The sequence below is a fragment of the Pteronotus mesoamericanus genome, unplaced genomic scaffold, assembly GCF_021234165.1.
Source record: "Pteronotus mesoamericanus isolate MK-2021 breed Mesoamerican mustached bat unplaced genomic scaffold, CSHL_Meso_final scaffold_45, whole genome shotgun sequence".
Lineage (NCBI taxonomy): Eukaryota > Metazoa > Chordata > Mammalia > Chiroptera > Mormoopidae > Pteronotus > Pteronotus mesoamericanus.
In genome coordinates, this window is record NW_026555317.1 from 5171192 (window position 1) to 5191655 (window position 20464).

General features: G+C 41.1%; 1 protein-coding gene across 1 annotated transcript in view; it reads left to right on the plus strand.

The window, feature by feature from the left end:
• Positions 1-20464, plus strand: part of ANTXR1 (ANTXR cell adhesion molecule 1) — a 223120-nt gene that overhangs the window by 59540 nt on the left and 143116 nt on the right. Inside the window, exons 7-9 of the mRNA XM_054593556.1 lie at positions 1717-1785; positions 3169-3249; positions 16512-16572. Of these exons, the coding sequence (XP_054449531.1) occupies positions 1717-1785; positions 3169-3249; positions 16512-16572 (211 nt within the window). The remainder of the gene's footprint in view (positions 1-1716; positions 1786-3168; positions 3250-16511; positions 16573-20464) is intronic.

The window sequence follows — 20464 nt, forward strand, 5'->3', positions numbered from 1 at the left end:
TTAATTGGAGCATTACACTTACCTCAAGCTCTTGACTACTATTTAATTTAAACTTAGATCCCTAGGCAAGCAAGAAGTATATATTCATTCATTCATTCACTCAGTGTTAACTGAGAGATAGGCATGTGCTGGGCACTTTGTTAGACACTGGGGACACAGGTCAGTAAGACACAGCTGCTGTCCTCCTGGGCCTTATCGTGTAATAATGAGCAGCTTGTTGAAGACTCTGCTGACAAAGGGCATGAGAAAATTATGTAGGTGAACACGTTACTTCGCCTTACCACTAACTAGTATAAAGGATAATTCGTAGTAGGAAACACGCAAGTAAATATGACAGGCACGCCCTGAGCATTTGGGAAATAATTTCTATACTCTAAAGCTAAAACTATGTAATGGGAATGCAAAATCACTCATCTAGGTGCCAAACAACAGTCAAATAGAATAAAAACCCTAATAAGGAAATAACTGAATATAAAATAAATGATAGTTGTGAGATACTTAAAATAGGGATTCGTAGAAAAGAATTTTAAGTATGGCACATACAAACTTGGAAAAATATTCAGCGTGCCAATGCCAATAGAAAGAGGGTTTTTGAACAAGAAAGATAAAACTCAAGATATATAAAGAAAATCAACTTTTCCAGTTTTGATAACTCTATATAAAGCCCAACTGGAAGAAAAGTGTCACAGAAGTTGTTGTAGGTAAGGCTGGGGCTAGACTGTGTCTAAAAGTTTGTTTTATCCTGAAAGCTTCAAGAAATATTTCTAACATGAAGGAAAAAAGGTATATGTTCCTGTCCCTTCTAAAATTCAGTAGTAGTCACAAGTGGGTTTGAGTACTAACAGAGGATGAAAAACAAAAATTTCAAATTAATGTGCACATATTGAGTGTGTTCTATTTGTTTACTATCAATTATTTATTAATTACTGTATATACTAAGGATTATTGCTTTCTATTCTGAAGCACAGAAGAATCTGGAAATCAGTTATCAAAGCCTTTCATAAATCAAATATTAAAATCAAGCCAAAACCTGGATGTTTTTTTCATGTTGCCTTCTCAATACTTAATTGTAGAAAAGATCTTGGGTTCACCTACTCAAATATGAGCCAAAATTCTCATACCATTAAGCCAGTGTATTCTATGGCAATGAAAAATGGCTTTATCCACAAAGGGCACTGACAGTTACAAGTATCTGCATCGCCCTAGACCTTGTGTGAGGAGCTCTGCATTTATTATCTATTTAATCACCAGAATACTTTACAGAGCAAAGCTAGGTGTCAAATCCAGGTATATTGATTTCCAAAGGCCATGACCTTTCTATTATATCATGCTGCTATCACAGAGGAAGAAAAAACATGCTAAAAAAAATTCATCAGAGAAATAGAAAAGGTAGGCATTTCCCCAGAATATTTAACATGACTTGCCTTTGCCTACACTTTCCCTTTCCTCCCTTTGTCTTTCAAAAACTGTTTCTGTGGCCCTTTCTCAACACTTCCCATTAGACTAATCTCCATTCATGTTTGTCATGCATTACACTAGAGTGGGACAGTCACTGGAGTACAAGCTCTTTGGCGACAGAGATTACCTTCTTCATTGTGGTACCTGGTACATAGGAAGTGCTCAGTAAATATCTGATCATTGCAGTTAGCCTGCTATTGCAAAAGGAGTATGCTTGCCACTGCTCTCTCTTTAATGTCTTTTCTTCCATTGCACTAGGCTAACAGATCCCGAGACCTTGGTGCAATTGTTTATTGTGTTGGCGTGAAGGACTTCAATGAAACACAGGTATGATTATGGATTTCCTTTGTTTGGGGGGCATAAAAGCTTGTGAATGATTCAGTGCAGAGGGTGGATCGGCAACATACATACCCGCTAGAAATGCTAAGCAGGAAGGGAATTATTGGATGAGTAAGGGCTGTGAAGCCATTTGCTGATGCACTTTGGGGCCCTTAACACAGGCCGTCCAGGCAGCATCTTTCTTGGTAGATGCTAAACTGCCAAGGTGTCCAAACAGCTCTGAATTAACTTGGAAAACTTGTTGGTTGTTTTTTCCTTTTTAATTTAATGTGATGAATCTTACATTTTTAATTTAAATGGCAAGCATCCCTTTTCTCACATGAAACATACAGTGCATTTTCAATACAGAAAAAAAAGGGAAATTGGCAAGTGGACAAAAAGGTATGTATAAGAATATATAAGCAAATGTGAAAATTTCCTAACAACCTAAAAGAATGTTACTAAGTGTAGTTTGTCATTTCTTTTTGTCCTAATAGCATGGGACAGTGCTCATGATATGTTGTTAAGGGAATAACATTGGATTACAGAACACTGGGACTAATATGAGTCCACTTTTTAAACAAATGTGTGGATATTGCATGGAAAAACTATGAAAGAATATATATATCAAATTAAAAATAATAGAAATGTGTTAGATGCAAGGATGGATAGATAGATGAATACGTGTATTACAAGTAACTTTTAAAAAATTTATTCTAACAATTCTGGGTTTTCTGAAATTTCCCAATGACTATGTGTTATTTTTGCAACCAATAAAAATCCTGGCAATGGCTGTGACTGTGGAAATCACAGAAATGTCAGAGATTTGGGGGTAGAAAAGCTCACAGGGCAGCTTCTCCTTTCTCCAGTTTTCTGCTCCATAAAGCAGGAGCAGCCAAACCACCGGGGGGTCCTTTCCTTGCTGAGCAGGTTGGGTGAAGATAAGGGTCCCTATTCAGTGGCCTTACCCAACACCAAAGCTTGATTTTATTTTTAAAGTTGCTCTGAAAGGAAACTTGAGTTTGTTAGGTTCAAATACAGTTGCCAACAGAAATTTGGGTGAATGGGAGAAAAATGAGCCAATGGCCTGCCCCCAAATCCATAAATACATGAACCCAGGCCAAATGTTCATCTAGCTGGGCAATCTTACCTCTCTCCCAAGGAAGAAAAGTATTGAAACAAATGTAGAAACTGGAGCCAACCCTCCAGGCGTGCTCCAGATAGTCTGCTGGTAAGCTCATTATTACTGAGGGCTTTTCAGTGAGGCCCCTGAGCCAAGTCAAAGCCTTGTGTTCCCCTGGGTTCTAAAAGTAGGTGGAGTCCCCTGGACCCACTGGCTTCCCTCAGTTCCAAACATGACACATCTATGTGTGTTTGTGTGTTTGTTTTCAGCTGGCCCGGATTGCGGACAGTAAGGACCATGTATTTCCTGTAAATGATGGCTTTCAGGCTCTGCAAGGCATCATCCACTCAGTGAGTAGAGCCCCTCCTTTGAGACTACACATTCAGGCACTTTCTTCCCCTACCTGCTGTAAATACCACAATTCCTTCTTCTGAGACTGATGTGTTCCTGCGTGAGAGAACATTCCTTTGTATATCTTCGTATTCGTCATATTCCACTTCTGCCTCCTGCCTTTCACACCTGTTTCTTTTTCCTCCTCCTGTGCCAATTCTCCCCTACCAGGGAAAAGGGACAAGTGAAGGGAACCCTGCTCCGGCAGCCGGTCAAACTTCAGGCAGTCCCCAGTTCTCAGGCTGGAGAGACTGTGGCTGATGGTGTACACTTGACAGATGTCAGCTTTCCCAAGAAACTGGAATGCAAGCTGCCCTTAGAGAATTTGCAGGTTCAATTGACATCACTTGGCTACTGGGGGCACTTTCAGCCAGGGGTTCTCTCCTTTGGCTGCCTACTGAAGTCACCTAGAGCAGTTTTTAAGATCTTCCCAGGTGATTTTAATGGAACCCCTGCTTTAGACCTATAATCTCCAAATGTTAGGACTTCAGTGTTCTCTAGGATTTGCACAATCAGCCCTCCTTTCCATCCCGACCTGGTTTTTTAGCACCCCTTTCCTGTCAGTGAATAGGACACTGGATCTTCCAGGGCCTCTCTTTTCCACCTTCCACACACAGGCCAGGCCCTTGGTCCACCTGGCATATTGGATGACGCTGATCTTTAAAGCCTCACCCAGAAGCTCAGTGTGTGTGCTGTACCTGTAATAAAGTCCAGAGACACCGCAGCTTCTGCCTTTAAGTTCTGGGTCCAGGCAGACAGCCAGTGGTTTTTCCAGCAGGAGCTCATGAGACTCAAGACCCGGGGTCTAGGATGCAAATTCAGAGCTCTGAGGATCGCTGTCCTCTTAAGATGTCAAGGGTGGTCTTGACACAGAGTTTACCAGCCAGGGGCTCAGGGTCTGCCCAGCTCCCCTAGACTGAAACTAGGAAACCTCCAACATAGATGTGCCTTCATGGTCTCCCTCCTCCCTCCTTGAAAGGTTTGCTAAGAGCACCAGCAGAGTAAGAAGTAAGAACTTTGGAGCTGGTCCGCCCAGAGTTTAAATGCTGGCCCAGCAAGCTACTAATTATAGATCCTGAGATGCATTATTTCACTTATTTTCTTACTTGCATTAGGGATCAGTGATAAGACTTATGTCATAGACTTGTTTAAGGATTCAAGAGATAACACTGGTGAAAATAGTTAATACTTTTCCAGGCACACAATTGATATGTACTCAAGGCATATGAATTATTTCCTCTCCCATGTCCCTTTACCATCATATGAGAGACATTAATGTCAGATCCCCCCATCCTCTAAATTTTCTTGAATATATATAGAAATCACCCAGGAATCTTGTTTATAATACTCATTCCCAGACCCTATTCTCAAGGGTTTCTTTTGCAATCAGCATGGGATGGGGCCCAGGAATCTGCATCTTTAAAATCTGTGCTTTTAAATAAATGCCCCAGGTGTACTTTCAGAACATTGGTGTATGTGACCTTAAGTCTTAAGGTTCAAGAAAGACAATCCCATCTCATATTGGGAGTTCCTGTCTTAAACATGTACATATAACAGTCATCTTTTTCATGATGTGTTTGTTTGCAAGGAACAGAAATTCACTCAAACTCTCTTAACCGAAAAGTGGAAATAATTGACAGGATAAAGAAGTATCAGTCCCAATTACGGATCCCCAGGTGAGGGGCCCCTCTTGTAAATAATTTCTGGGGTCAGTGTGGCATACTTAACAATATAAGTAACAAAAACTGTCATAACTGTATAAAACAATACTGAAATGGTACAAGGCATGATTAACAGCAGGACTGGGACTTGATCATGAAACCTTTGGAAGCTCAGAGGTGGGTGACTCTAGGCCAGAGCCTTCATGAGAAAGTGGGGCAGACTTGAGCCGCCGCACCACCAAGGAGGGATGATGGACAGCACGAGAGAAGAGACGACATGAGCTCAGCCCAGATCAAAGCATATTCCAAGTGCCATAAATGCACCTCTCTGGTGGGAGAGTGTGGGTAAAAGAACTGGGAGAAACGGGAAATAAGCTGAGACACTGAGTTGGAACCAGATTGACAAGAGCCCTGAGAGGCTTTAACTTCAACTTAGTGGGTGTAATCGCTGAAACATTTTGAATGTCTAACAAGTGATGTGTGAAAAGAGAATCTGAGGGCTGTGTGTATATACAAAGGAGGCTATGGAGACCCAGAGGCAGGAGCTCAACCCTGAGGCAACTGCAGAGGTCCTGCCGTCAGACGGCTGGATTCTGGCAGGGGCATGTGCCTACCTCATTCAAGAGTGGGTTCCTCCTCAAATAATTTGAATCTTTTTTTGTCTTCATAAGTCACTGTTGTCCTTAAATATTTCAGCCTTAGCAACTGGCCCAAGATTCACTGGAGCCTGGATGTTTATAGAGCTCTCCTTACCCCTAAATGGAAATAACTCCAAAGATGTTTAAAAAATTTTAGCAAAAATGTCTCCCCAAATGGGAGAGAAATAATAATTTGAGAGTCCAACTTTTAGCTGAATGATAACATTCTTAGGAGCTTTTATCTGGGAGTTATGCTGGTGGTTTCGATCCTTCCAATACTTGAAACCTGTATTTATGGTGGTTGTTAATTTGTTTGCTTGGACAGAGAAACAGGGACAGGAGCAGCAGGGCTCATCTTTCTCAAGTCAGACAAAACAATTATGGCCTAAAAGTTGGCTATTTTTAAGAAGTAGGTTCATTTCTCCTTCTGAATAATGAAAAGAAAGCTCCCATTTTCCCCTCTCTGAAGCATCCAGTGCAGCTTGTTCCCATGGATGTTGTTTGGTGGCTGATCATTTTCTCATAATAAAATAGAACTGGGCTTAATTATTCAAAATAAGAGTGCAGGGTAGCTTTCAATAAGCTCAAATGGTTTATAAAGTTCTCCACCCATAATGATCTTATTTTTAAGATGCAGCAGCTAATACTTATTTACTTACCAAGTATTCACTGAAAATTTTTACGATGGACTCTGGACATACAATTAAAAGTAAAGCAGGCAGAGAGACTCTACCCTGGTGGAGTTTATTGTGTAGAGGGAGCGGAAAAAAACAAGTAAATAAATATGCATAATTAAAATTGTGATATATGGTATAAAAGAAGTCACGTACTGCAGTACTGAGATTACAAGTGACGGGGTTGACAAAGAACCCAGGCTCTTTTGAAGAGATGACCTGAAGGAGGAAATGGAGCTATGCATTGGAAGAGCATGAATAGAATAGTCCCGGCCAGCCGAGCAGAGCCCTAGGATGATGCATTGCAACGTGTAAGAAGGGCAGTGCTTAGGGTGGAGAATGGCTGAAGATGAAGTGAAGAAGCAAGCAGAGGCTAAGTCATGTGGATCCTTGAAGGCCATGGTATTTTATTGTTGGGGGCAGTGGGAAACTGTAGCCAGATACAAAGTCTGACTCTAGAACAATCATGCTTAAAATCAAGACTCTCAGGGAATCTAGAGATCGTAGTACTTCATCCATATCCCCTTTAGGCGATGAATAAATAAACACTGAGGATCAATAATAATTAGGCCCATAAAGAAAAAGAAAAATCAATATGATTTATTGAGCACCTTCTTCGCACCAACTCCTCTGCTAGGCACTTCAAAAACCCCTCTCTGAAGAAGGACTCATTAACCTCATTTTATAGGGGAGGTGCAGGAAGGTTAGAAAAACCACCCCAAGTCTGTCTGCCCATACTGGCGGAGTGGGGAATTTGAACCACGGTCTAGCTGCAGAGATCCTGCTCTTTCTACAATACTCAGCTGAGTATGTCTGAGGAAATGGAAAATCACCACTCAATCCCAGGACCTAGATTCTTCAAGTCCCCAGATTCTCTGCTTCCTTAATCTGACTCCTGTGTTTTGGTCTTTTCACTGTTCCTCAACCCTTTCTACTTTAAGGGAGAAGTCTTTATGTGTCAGGCTTGCATTCTGTGTTATTTTTCCAGGTGCTCTTACCTGTTTTCCATTTTAGTCTCCAATCAGTGGGATATAGGGTAAAGGCAGAAAGAAATCAGCAGCTTCAGATAAAGGATTTGGAGGCCAAATATTTTTCTTTTATCCCATTTAATATCATCCCATTTAAAAAATCGTAAAAACCCTGTGAAGGAAGTACTCTTATTCCCAATTTTCTAGGTAAAGGAACTGAAGCTCAGATAACCTACTCAAGAGCCCACAGCTCCAATGGGGTGTGTGTGGGTGGAACCCAGTTCCATGACTCATTTCCTTAGGATAGTAAAAACAAAAAATGCTACCATTTAGTGAGTGCTCATGTGCTAGACACCATGCAAATCATTTCACACAATCATCAGATTCTCACGACCACAATTTAATGTAGACATTGTTACTCCTACAGAAGCAGGTGCTGTAGGCACAGAGAGATTAGTTAACTTGTCCAAAGCCACACATCAGTTGGGCTGTGTGATCCAGACTAGATCCAGGTATGTCTCCAACGGCCATGAGGAGAATGACCACAATGTTCTACTGAATGATGTGTCTAGGCCAGGAAGCAGCTCTATTGCAGAGAAAGAGACACTGACAACCAAAATTGTGAAATGGCCTGACGCAGCTCACCCAGTTCTAGTAGAAGCAAGACCAGAACCCACATGGTGTGGCTGAGTGCACAGTGGGTGGGCGTGAGAGCTCCTTGCCTTTTACTACTGGGTGGAGACTATCTCTGAAAATCCCAAACTCTGCTCAGTGGATGAATTTCCCTCATCACGAGAAGCTGGCAGCTTGACACAGCTGAAAGGAATATCTTTCTCCCCACACTTGATCAGGACTCTACCTCTGAGGACAGTACTCCTACTAGCTTTTGCAGAATCTGGTTGATAAAATTATAAGACAAAATTTGGTTGGTTGGAAGATTGCTGCCCTTTAAGCCAGTGAAACTGTAAAGGAAGAAGCTATTCCTTCGCCTTCTGTTTTTGTGGCTTCTTCAGGGAATTTCCAGTGACCACAACTGGCAAATGCAGTGCCAGCCCTCAAGTGAAAATATGGAGCCAAGGTCCAATCAGGCTGTGGGTGTTTGTTTCTTTTATCAGAAGTGCAGCGGGCAGTGAAATGGGAACCTGCCTGAAAGTGGGTTCAGGTAACGCTGAACTGGGTCTGCAGCACTGGATTTGAATCCCAGCACTTGACCTGGTTGCTGAGATGCCAGCTCCTCCTCCCTGCTGTCCCTCTTCATGGGCCTGGAACCAGGCACCCTGTCTATGCAAAGGAAAACCCAGTTCCTGGCACCAAGCCACCTCTATCAAGGAGCATTTCCTTAGAATAAATATTTGAGCTTACTTCAGGCTTCCCATTAATGGGAGGATGAGTCGGTACGTGTTTGATCACCATCTGCATGTTTGATCGACATCAAGTATTGAGCAAACAACTGTATTTGCATAGATTTCTTGCAAGTTTTGGCATGAACATTCTTGTTATCAAAGAAGCTGTAAGATCAGCAAAACTGAGGAGTGGATCTATTCCATGGTGTATACGTATTTATTTTCTTTATGAAAACCATGTCCTGTGCTGACCTCTCCCTTCTGCTCATGGGGAGGTGAAAGAAATGGAGCCCCTAATGTGGCCCAGTTCCTAGCAAAGCTATGGCAAAAGGCGAAACTTGTCTTTACGGTCTTCCTTCCACCTACTCTTCCAGGATCCCACTAGGAGCTGCCCAGGGCTTCCCTCCAGGCGCAGTCTGCATCACATTCCATAGTCCTGGAAAGTTTCTGTCTTGACTGAACTAATCCTCCTTCCAGAGCTCTCCAAGGTGGAGGACCATTTCTGCAGCAGCAACCTTTCTTTTAAGTTGGGCTTATTTGGTTGGGTAAAGCCCCTTCTCCTCCTCTGCCCCATTTGAATGCTGTCTCAAGGCCCTGATCCAGTCTTCTACTCCCCAAGGAGCCTGTCCTGGTTGCTCCTCCACCAGGAACCCTCCCTGCCTTGAACTCCAGCAGCACTGATTGCTGGAACCATTCGCCTGGCTCTTGGATCTTTGTCATGGTCTGTGCTGTTCCTCTGGGTCAGTTGCCAAATTGTCCGGTCACAGAGACTGCCCCATTTGTCGTGTTTCCCATGGTGTCCAATGTCATGCTGTGCCCATTTATTCATTGTAAAGCAGCCCAGAGGGTTGCACACCCTTCATGGCCTACACTGCATGACAAGGGGCATTTGTGTGGCTCTGTGTCTTATAAAATCCCCCTCCGTCCTTCCCCGACCCGCTCTTCGAAGATAGTATCTATAAGAGATGGCATTTTGGGCTCCATGCTCATTTGCAGGCCTGGAAACAGAAATAGAATCCATTGTAGTTTCTGTGGTGAGCAGAAAATCTTTCTGAAAAAAATTATTTGCCTCAGCAGTCATTAATTAGACTCAGACTTTGCAGTCTTTCAGGCCAGACATTTCAACTAAGCTATCAGTCTAGCTGGCTTATTAAAAAGTCCAAGTGTAATAAAAACTCCCTTAGCTTGAAGAGGCTACAAAGATTGCAGAAAGCCATGGTCAGTTAATCCTCAGCACCCTACCACCCCCCCTCCTACATCTAGGAATCTGTTTAGATCCATTGTAAAAGCTAAAGCAGAATTTAGAACAAAATCCAGCAAAAACGCTCTCTGCAGGGGTCAGCTCCCAAGGAGGGCCACTGACTTCGCCAATATTCAGGTCAACAAGCTCTTCTTACTAAATAAACCACGTTCTAAAGTTCACAGCTATCTGAGCTTTCCTTCTGAAAACAAGAAAGTGGTTTTGTGGAAAAAAAAAAGAAAAGAATTTCCTCAGTTTCAGAACGTGCTTTGTTGTGTGCTCCTTCACACAAGAGTCTTCTTGACCGTGAGTGAAATCGACCAAGAGAAGAGTAGCATTTATTTAAGTGAGCTGGGTGCCCCCACTCAGACAGAGACTTTTGCTTTATTGTCCAAAATTCAGTAAAACCTTAAAAACATTCCTTGCGGGTTAGAGTATTTATTTGGTCTAACGTCTGAGTATACATAAAGTCATATATGAATCCCAGAAAGATGTGTGCTTAATAGTAAGTTTTTATTTTAAATTCAGGTTCTGTAGAAAAGACATGGATCTAGGATAATGTCCCTAGTTAACACTATGTGTGATTATTGGTTTAAAGTGTAGAATGGATACAGCAAATCCTCACTGAATGCTGTAAATAGATTCTTAGAACTGCAGCTAAATGATGTATACTGAAACCAATTTTACCATAAGTTAACGGATACAAACAGGAGTTTTTACAGTATCTCAAACATTATAATGAAACGATGTTGGACGAGACAATGGTGTGAGAGGACCTGCTGGAATTTCAAAATTCATGGGGGAAACACGGACAGTCCTGAAGGCGCGGATGAGCCTGTTGTGTGTCCCAAGCTGCCTGGCCTTTTAAACTAAAATCAGTGCTCTCCCGGCTCATCCGATGTGCGCTCTGCCAGCAGCCGGACCAGGGCCTGTGGCTCTTCTGACAGAGCCTGAGTCTCACCCCGACACAGAGGCCTCTGCATTTCTGCCGAGTGGAGGCACCAAGGCCTTCTGCAAAGCAGGCCAATCTAAATCTTAGACATGGAGCTACAAGACACCCACAGCATTATTGTTCTCAAAGATAAACCCTTTAAAAATGAAGGTGTTGCAATAAGCACCCTGAGAAGGTGGTCCCCAAAGATGGTTGTGTGTCAGAAGAAGAAGGAGGTGTTGCAAGATGCAGAATACGGCCTTGCATTCAGAAGACCCTAAGTTGTAATTACAGGGAAGACAGAAGACCACTACATAAGATGCTAGAATGCCAATTTATGAAGCCATGCAGAAATTATGCCATTTATTCATTTAGTTATTCAATTAATATTTACTTAGTGCCTACTATGTGCCAGGTTAGGCATTGCGGATATAGTAGTGGGTCAAAACAAATCTAATCATTGCCCTCATAGAGTTTATAGTCTAAGGAGGAAGAATGACAATGACCAAACAATCCAAAAATAAATATATAATTATAAACCATGACAAGTCCTCTGAAGGATAGTAATCTATACTAAAATGTGAGTGGATACAGAAATATCTCACTAGTATATCATCAGGACTTAGGTGGCAAAATCCACACTGGACAAAATGAAGTAAAGGAAAATGGCTAGGTTTTGTCTTAGAGAACTAGACAGATATAATTGGTCAACAGGCAGTTAACCACCCAAGGGCAGCCTATTCCAAGCCCCAGATATCTTAAAAGCAGAATGTGCCCTTCAAGACAAACAAGACACCAAGGAACATGCTCTGAAAGATCTTCTGAAAGATGTGTGGAAGTAGTGAATGAGTTACACACACACCCAAATCCCCTAACAGTAAGTGGCCAAGTAAATAAAGATTGGTTGTTTATTGGGAAAGGAGGCAGAGGAATTAGGAAAAAAAATTATGTGTGCTTATGGCAAAGGAGGTGTTCCTCATAACTCTATACAAATATTTATAATCCTTTAAGGATTCTTGCGAAATGTCTGTATAAACTGAGAACCTTATGAAAAAGAACATTAGGCTTTTAGAGTCCAAAAAAATAAACTCTTATATACAACCTAAACTTTCACAATGGATTTCACTTTAGATATACGGCATAGCTCTTATTACCTGGCAGAGCTCTTACATTTGCTGCCTCTCTCACTGTGCCAACAACTTAATGAGATGTGCAAAAGTAACTATACCAGTAGCAGCATGTCACATTAATATAGTTATTTATGGATTTCAAACATGACTTCCCATATATCTTCTTTCTGAAATCTTTCAAAAAGGTGACAGGAAAATATTAGCCATCTTTCTGTTTTCACCAAATTAAGCATGAGGCCAGTGGTGGGTGATGGGCTGTAAGCATATATGAGCTACTGTCTTGGCCCAACAAGAATTGCAGTAGTAATGGTGATTACGAGAGTAACAGTAACAGCTGTAGGTTCGAGGACTGAATATACAGGGGTGGGCAAACGTAGGTTTATAGGTGTTCATATGGAAAGTAGTACAGTAATTAATAATCATACAAGAATAAACTCTGTGTTTCACATACTCATAACTATAAACCTACTTTTGTATGTCAGATTTTCTCCTAAGTGCTTTATGAGTAAGGTTGTTCTGAACACATTTCTTGGTGAAATTTTTCGTGAGGGGCACATCCCGGCTGGTGGCCCAAGAGTTGTTAATAACTATTGACCAATCACATCTGTTTGTTCTGTCCATAAACAAAAACCTTGTCAGATTTCCTTGAATCTCTTCTTCACCCTCCAATCCAATATTAATTTTGCCACCCAAGTCCAATGGACTTTAGAAACTAAATATCTCTATATTCATGTCTCTTACTTATTTTGCCATCATACAGCCCTTTCAGGTCATTGTTTTTCTTATCCCCATTTTACAGAAGACAAAACTGAGGTTCAGAGTTTTAATAACTTGTCCGAGTCCACATGGCCAGTAAGGTGTGGAGTTTGGATTTGAACATAAATCTATTCAGAGCCCAAATCTGCCTCCAGAGTCCAAGTTCTTAATAATATAACTACAATTAGTTGGGAACTTTCTTATCAGATTCCAAGCACTGTGCTATAGGCTCTGTCTATGTTATCTCATTCAGTGTTCCCAACTCCACAGCCTTATGCAGTAGGTACTCTTCTTATCCTGCTTCTACAATTGAGGAACCAGAGACGCAGAGGTTATGCAACTTGCCCAAGATCACATTGCTCATGAATGAGCCGTCCCAAGCAATTTCATTCCAGATTCCAAGATGTTACTGTTTGTTAAGCTACTCAGAATTGGAGTTCAGAATAGTTAAAGGATTTGTCAAAGACTATAGGTCAGCTAAGTACAGGACCAAGGCCAGGACCCAACGCCTCACAGTGCATAATATTTCAGGCATGCGGTGCTCTTACCCAGTCTCCATTACAGGCCGGTTATACTCTCAGCACTGACATCACCCTCTGTGTGAGTCCCTTCCGCTCCATCTAGTGATTTCATGTCAGCAATTCCCCAGTGCTGTCTCTACAACTCTTCCATGCCTCCTGCTGCTCTAGCTGGGGACAGATCCTTCGCCTCCCCACCTCCATCTAGCCTCCAGTCCCTAAGCTGATCTGCTGTCTGGGAAAGCCCAGACTGATTACTGCACAGCCCCGGCAGCATGCTAATAACCAAGGGCACCCCTCAAATTTACCCAGTGCCATTGTGACTTCCTACCTTTTGAAACCAGACATTTCAAGCTAATAGAAGCCACAGTCCCAGACAAACCCTGCCCATCCCCCTCCCTGATAAATTTTACTCTATTGGCTATGATGCATCTCTTCCAGATGTTTCAAGTTAAGATTGGGAAAGTTGTGTTTTTACTGGATTGAAGCACAGCGCTTGGCTGACATTTTTTGGCCCTTCATACACCCCTTAGATTTATCAGCTAATTGCAGACACTTTGAGAGAATAATACAGTGTGTGTTTATTATGACAAACCCTGCTCAGTGTGTCTTTGTGGCCAAAGATTCACGGGCGTTTCCTTTACTGACCCCTGGTTAAGTATTAGAGTTGATTCAAAAAGATTGGTTTAAAGTCAAGAGCTTACATGGATGAAAATATTTCATTTATGTGTTTTGGTGGAGTTGGGGATGGGGACAGAATAGATCCAATAGCTCAATTTTTATTCTTAAACTGTTTTTGAAATCTTTTGTTGTGGATGATAGAAGGATTTATAAAGGGATGCCAAATGCCTTAGGAATTTTGTTTAAAACATCAAAAAATAGCTTCATGGTTGTTCTAATGCCACTATTTATTAAGTTTCTCCATATGGGTGAATTCTGTTTCTTCCAATGTGGCCTGTTTGAAGATTTGCCTGAGGAAATGTAAAAGGGGGTGGTTACCTCCCTCAGTCACGGCCACCACTGGCTGAGCGGGCCCTTCAGGCAGGAAGAGCCCAGTGACAACAAATTGGGAATAGAGGGTGAACGATCATCACAATTCAAGTCAGACAGTTGTTGCCTTGTGTATGAGTCATTGTACATCAAAATCTTGGTAAGTCCCAATCCTAGGACATTGCTGCATACACAAGAGACCTAAAGGACTGAACCAACCCTAGGAAAGGGGAGGGTGGAGGAGCTGGCAGAGAAATACAGATGCCCAGGGTCTGTCTTTGGGGTCCCTGATCCCAAGTAAGAACGACAACGAAGGGAACTCAGGAGCTAGTGGTGGTACCAGGCCCCCCGAGCCAGCTGTGAAGATCACTGACTCTGACAGAGATGGGCACTGGATGTGAGGACTTGGGGGCACACGAATCATCCTGTAGTAAAACAGATGTGGGGACTAGGGGAAACTGAGTTTGTTCTTGTGTTTGGGGGTGGGCAGAGGTGGCTGGGTAAGCCAGAGGCCAAGGAAAGAGGGCGAAAGCTGGCAGAAAGATGCAGGTTGCTCCCTGCTATGAAATCAGAGGGAAGCTGAAAACAAACAGCAGAATCCAAGTATGAAAACGCCTTTCAATTGTTTAAGAATGGGAAGGAATATCAGGGAAAATAGCTGGAAATCTGAATTTTAGAACTGCCAAAAAAAGAAATACTGCTTTTTATGACTTTCAGGTACATAAAGTTACCTAAAATACATGTTTGTGAGGCAACTTGGTTCAATGAATACACTTTAATGTTTTGTCATCTGCACATCAGAAAAAGATTTTCTGAAGCATGTTCCTTTCCTTTCACAATGCTTCTCTATGAGGACGCCCAGGTTGCTCTCTGGAATGGGTAAATATTATCTCTTCTGAGAAGCTGGCTTGTTTTTATTCTACAGATTGAGAATCTCATAAATATTGTCTGTCCTCATTTGCTACTAGAAAGCTTAGAACTAAATCCATGAGCCACTCCTAGTAAGGAAATAAACTCCTCACAGTATATTTTTTCTATGATGTTCACACTCCTTATTTCATCTTCCCCTTATTTTCCCTTTAATCCATTCCCTCCTCTTTTGTAATTTATTATAACTTTTATTTGATTGTAACTCTTGGTGTATGTATTACTTAAACTGGAACAAAATAGCATATGTAGATAAATACCTCAACACAAGTGTTTCCCAATGCAAAAACATGAGTTTTCTTTTACTGACTTTAAGTTTTATAACTTCACTCTCAAATTCCTCTGACAAATGTCCCTTTCATAAATAGAAAAGATGGTTTCCTTCAGCCCTGTAAACCCCTCAGTTTCCAAATTAAGGCCCAAATAAAGATGTTGCATTTATTTGGTAAATTAACTCAGCATCCTATACTTGTTTAAAATGCTTGGTTGAAATTTCATAATCAACATTAAGTAAGAGACAAGATTTACAAATGGTGGAGAGAAGTGTATACCCTACCAGTCAGAAACCCTGCTTCGGCCAGGAGGCTTCTTTTCTGAGTCCCTAAGCAGTCATGGGACCCCACCACATGCTCCACCCAGCCCTCCAAGCCTCACTTGGGGGAAGACTACATTTCCACTTGGTAAGGCATAGACGGTGCCCCTGAAGAGGGCCGCACAGCAAAGCAGCCTTCAAAACCCTCTCCCACAACTTCTTTCCAAACTTTTCTAACAAAAAGGGAACGGAGTACAAGAATCTAAAAACCATCCTCTAGAGGGTAGGCCATCTCCATCCTCCTCTCCAGCTTTGTCTGTTATCATCATTTCTGTTTTTTATTTTTCAAACTCCTTTTGCTCCAGCTGAAGAGATTTATGTATTTCTACTTTCTCACCTTTGCTCCTGCCATTCCCTGTCTAGAGCCCGACCGTCACCTGACTCACTCCACTCCATGGGCAGAGTCCTACCTGTTTGGCAAAGTCTTTCCCAATGAACCAGACCTCAGTGACCTCCCCCATGAACTCCGTATCTCCTCTGTCTGCCTCTTTGCTCTGGCATCTACCATATATGACCAGCCATTGTTGTTTATCTCTTCAAATCTAAGTTCTATTTCCCCAACAAGAGGTCACACCTCCCCATAGCTAGGTCTGGCATATCATACACTCAATAAACATCTGCTGAAAGAACAAAGGAATGGATAATTCTTATGGCTTTGGGGACACCTAGAAGCATCTAACACAATGTTAGCTCATTGAATATTTAACATTAAGGACACTAGTAAAGTACTCTCCACACACCCACCCACCCACTGCAGCATAATGTCTTTGAACCTTCCTATCTTGGAAAATTGAAGGGAAACCTCGGTTTTAACAAAATAATCTGTGCCTCAACTTTATTTCCTTTCCTTCTAGATTTTGAAGAAGTCCTGCATTGAAATTCTAGCAGCCGAACCATCCACTATATGTGCGGGAGGTAAGTTGAAATTAAGTGCTAATTGCTGTCATAAAAATGAGAGTTTGAGCTCAAATCACATGTTGACTTCATTGGTGGGAAAGAGGGGAAGCAAGGCAGGAAGGGGGGAGGGTGGAGAGAGGAGTAGAAATTGCTAAATACATTTGCTTTTAAGGGGAAAAAAGAGAAAGAAGCAACATGTCAGGTGTTTGAAACTTTGAAAACATCTGTCCAAACTCTCTTTTTGTGGCATTAATTGTGAGTATCGCAGAAATAGTGGATTCCCACACATCATCACCACCATCACCTGTGGTGGATAGAAGTGGAGTCTAACCCTATATACTCGCGGCAGCCCTGCAGGTACCAGACGCTCTCCGTGATCATAGGCCACCCCTGGAAGCAATATTTAATTACTTAATTAATTGGTGCTGGCCTCGCTCCATAATTAATATATTGACCTTAATTAATTGCTCAGTCTACCAGTCCTCCCAAAATTGTGTCCGGCAACTTCAGTTGTCCTAGAAAAGGGCCATTATAATTTTGTCCATTATACAGGATGTGTTTACTTACAAAAAATCAGCCTTCTCTGAATCACAATATTTTCTCTAACTGATCCAAATTGTGGGTCTTGCTATTGTTTTATATTGTAACAGACTGCCTAAAACTAAAGCCAAGCTGGCTCTTTTTGTATAATTCCTGACATGTTTCCCATCATTCTTATTTATTTAAAAAGTATTGTTAAGCACCTACTGAGTACCAGGCACTGTTCTGGGTTCTGGAGCTACAAAAGAATAAACTCTGTCCATGCCTGTGCTCTGGGAGCCTGAGTCTGTCACCATTGAGAGGTCACTGTTTATATCACCTTCCTAGTCTCCAAAACATCAAGTGCCAGTTATTAGTTTATTACAGAAAATATATTATACAATCATATAAGCATTGAAGAAGAACTTGCAGCCTTTTTCAAATACAGTACATGTTTATCCTTTATGGCAAATAATTATTGGTATGAGTGAAGCAGTTCCTTAGAGATTCCATTCCAGTTGGTTGGCTATATTTACAATAGCTGAAAAATTTTCAAAGAATTAGAGGCACTGAATAATTATTTGCCACCAACAAAACATTAAGTATATATGTAAACATATAAAGTTGTTAATATTTGGTGACTTTTCACAGATATGTGCAAACTTCCCAAAGAAAAGCAATCAACAAAAATTACCTACTGACCTTTAAATAAATTGCTACCTGGTAAGACAGATGGCAGGGACAGGTGCAGTTGCCACGGTACAGATCTAGGAGAACCTCTTTAAGGAGAAGAACTGAAAAATCTTACCTTTGCAAATTTAACAAATGAGTATGACCACGGGAGCCCAATGCCAGAGCCTTGTAAGGAGTCTGTGTGGTAAGGAGCCTCAGCCAGGGCTCATTAGCTTCAAGGTAAACCCACCTCCACAATTTTTTCATTTAAAATAATTGGAAAACGGGGGAGTTCTTTAACTGTACGGTTATCCCATTCACGCATAAAACCCAGACTTGCAGTTCAGCGAAACTTCTGAGTGTGTTTCCAACTTCATAGTGAATCCGAGAGTCTAAAGACAATGCATACGCTTCTGTTAATTCACTGGCATAATCAAGTCCCCTCCTAAAGGGGTCTTGAGGACAATTAAGGAATTTTACTTTTCTCCACTTCCTGATAAAGTACATGGCACTTAACAGGTAGTCAATCAATGTTGACAGTATCTTGATTCATATATTCCTTCAGCAAACACTGCACTTGTTTTTGCCCATTTGACCCTCATTAACTCCTTTTACTTCACCTTAAGAAATTATCATACTTTTAAACTAATTAAAATGAAGAAAAACTGGAAATTAATAGACAAAGAGAGAAAGAACAGTGACAAAATAAAAACAAAATTTCAACTTGGACAATAGAAAAATATCTTCCTAAATAATTCTTGAATCAAAGATTAGCAAACTGAAATCTCCTTTACATACCATTGAGGTATTTGAGGCAATAAAAAAAGGCCACATATATAAAATGAATGTGGCACAGAAATATCAGGGTCCACAAGAACTGATCCTAGGAAACACATTGATTTTAATATATTTATTATTACATGGAAAACAAAATAAATAAAAGATATTTTTAAAAGCCAAGGAAAATAGGAGATAAAAATATTAAAATGCATTCGTGAACTTAAACAAGTTAAAGTAATTTAATTGAAATTTTTTCCAAGAACTATTTCTTTGGTAGGAACAATAAAGTAGGCAAATCTCTGGCAAATCCAATCCAAGAAAACATTTTAGATAAGTTTTAAATCTCTGGCTTTTATGCAATATGCCATATTTTATAGACAAACAATCGTCTCCTGTGTCAGGGTCAACTACCTAATTCCATTTCCTTTATTTCTTTTAAAGAAAAAATTACTACAGGACGCAGTGATGGAAGCTAGCCCTAGGTTTTGAAGAGCCAAGCTCCCATCTTTCTTGAATTAGAACATGCTGATTACAGAATAGCTTTACTAAGAAGGAAATGAAAGTTCCAGAAGAAATCCTTACACCAACAAGTTCTTCCATGGATTTCTTTCAGGGCCTAGTGCTGATCGTTCCCTGGAAGCATGGCTTTTGTGAAGCACTATTTTATTTCACTCATCCTATTTCATTGTCCATGACTGTGAACTCCTGTCAAGTAGACCTCGGTTTACCCCTCTGGGATTTTCTTTAGGTTACGGCCAGGACTCAGGGATTTACAGGAAAGTGCTTTGAAAACCACACACTGTTATGCAAAACTAGGCAATATTATTATCATCAATGTCATTTTAATGAGGATTAAAGGTCAAGGTGAGAATCTTAATGTTGACCTACCTATATGAGAAAAACTTTTCTGTATGTGTCTCTACAAAAAAAAAAAAAAATGGGGAGAATATTGGTAGAGTTCAGAGTACCTGCAAAATGATTAATTATTCATGTGCTAGAAGAGAAAGTAAATAAGGAAATAACTTATTGTTTATATTTCCAAGTGTAGTGGGGAGACTAAGCCCTAGAGAGATCTGTGGGAAAAAAGGTAGAATTTGCTTTCATCAAAACCTTATCTCAGCCCCCTCCCCTCACTCTCTGTAAAAACTTCCCTTCCCGGCCCCCAGAGCAGCCCCGCTGTGGAGCCCCACCAGGCCTTTCCGCTCAGGACCCTCAAGCTGCATTACCCCAAGGCAATGACCTAGGCTGGCTTTCACCAACAACAACTCAATGACAGCCCTGGTTCTGACAGCAACTGTGCCCCGAGGGAGGCAGAGAGATAATGCAGTAGGGGGCACAACAACGCTGAAATCCAACATAGATCTTTATATATGTTGAGCTGCAAATGACAGGGTGAAATTTAATGGGGCATATCTGAAATGTTGGCCTTGGGTTTAAATAGCCAGTTTCACATTACAGACAGATTTAGGGAAACCTGTCTTAGTTGATATGGAAGGAAAGAAAAAACAAGGAGAATCATACCTATCCTGATATCTGATAAGTTTGCTTCTGACCAAAAAAAAAAAAAGGCTGTTGTAGTCTTAGGATGAATCAGTAGCCATCCAGTGTCCAGATCAAGAGAGCCCATTCCATGCCCTACTGTTCTGGGTTCAGACTGTGGTTCCAAGTCCCATATTTTAAGAATGACGTTGACAAAGGCATGCCCATAGGAGAAGATGTGATCTGGAAGCCACTGCCAGAGATTTTAAACTGGCAGCCTACAAACCCTGAGTGGTCTGCACATGTGTTCCTTTCCATCCACACTGTATTTTTTTTTTTTTTTTTAAGAAACTTTAAACTTATTGCTAACATTTAAAAGTCTGATTTTATCTAAAAATTCACATTTTCATCTTGATTTGAAAAATCAGATCTGGCAACACTGGACCTGTATTTATTGCAA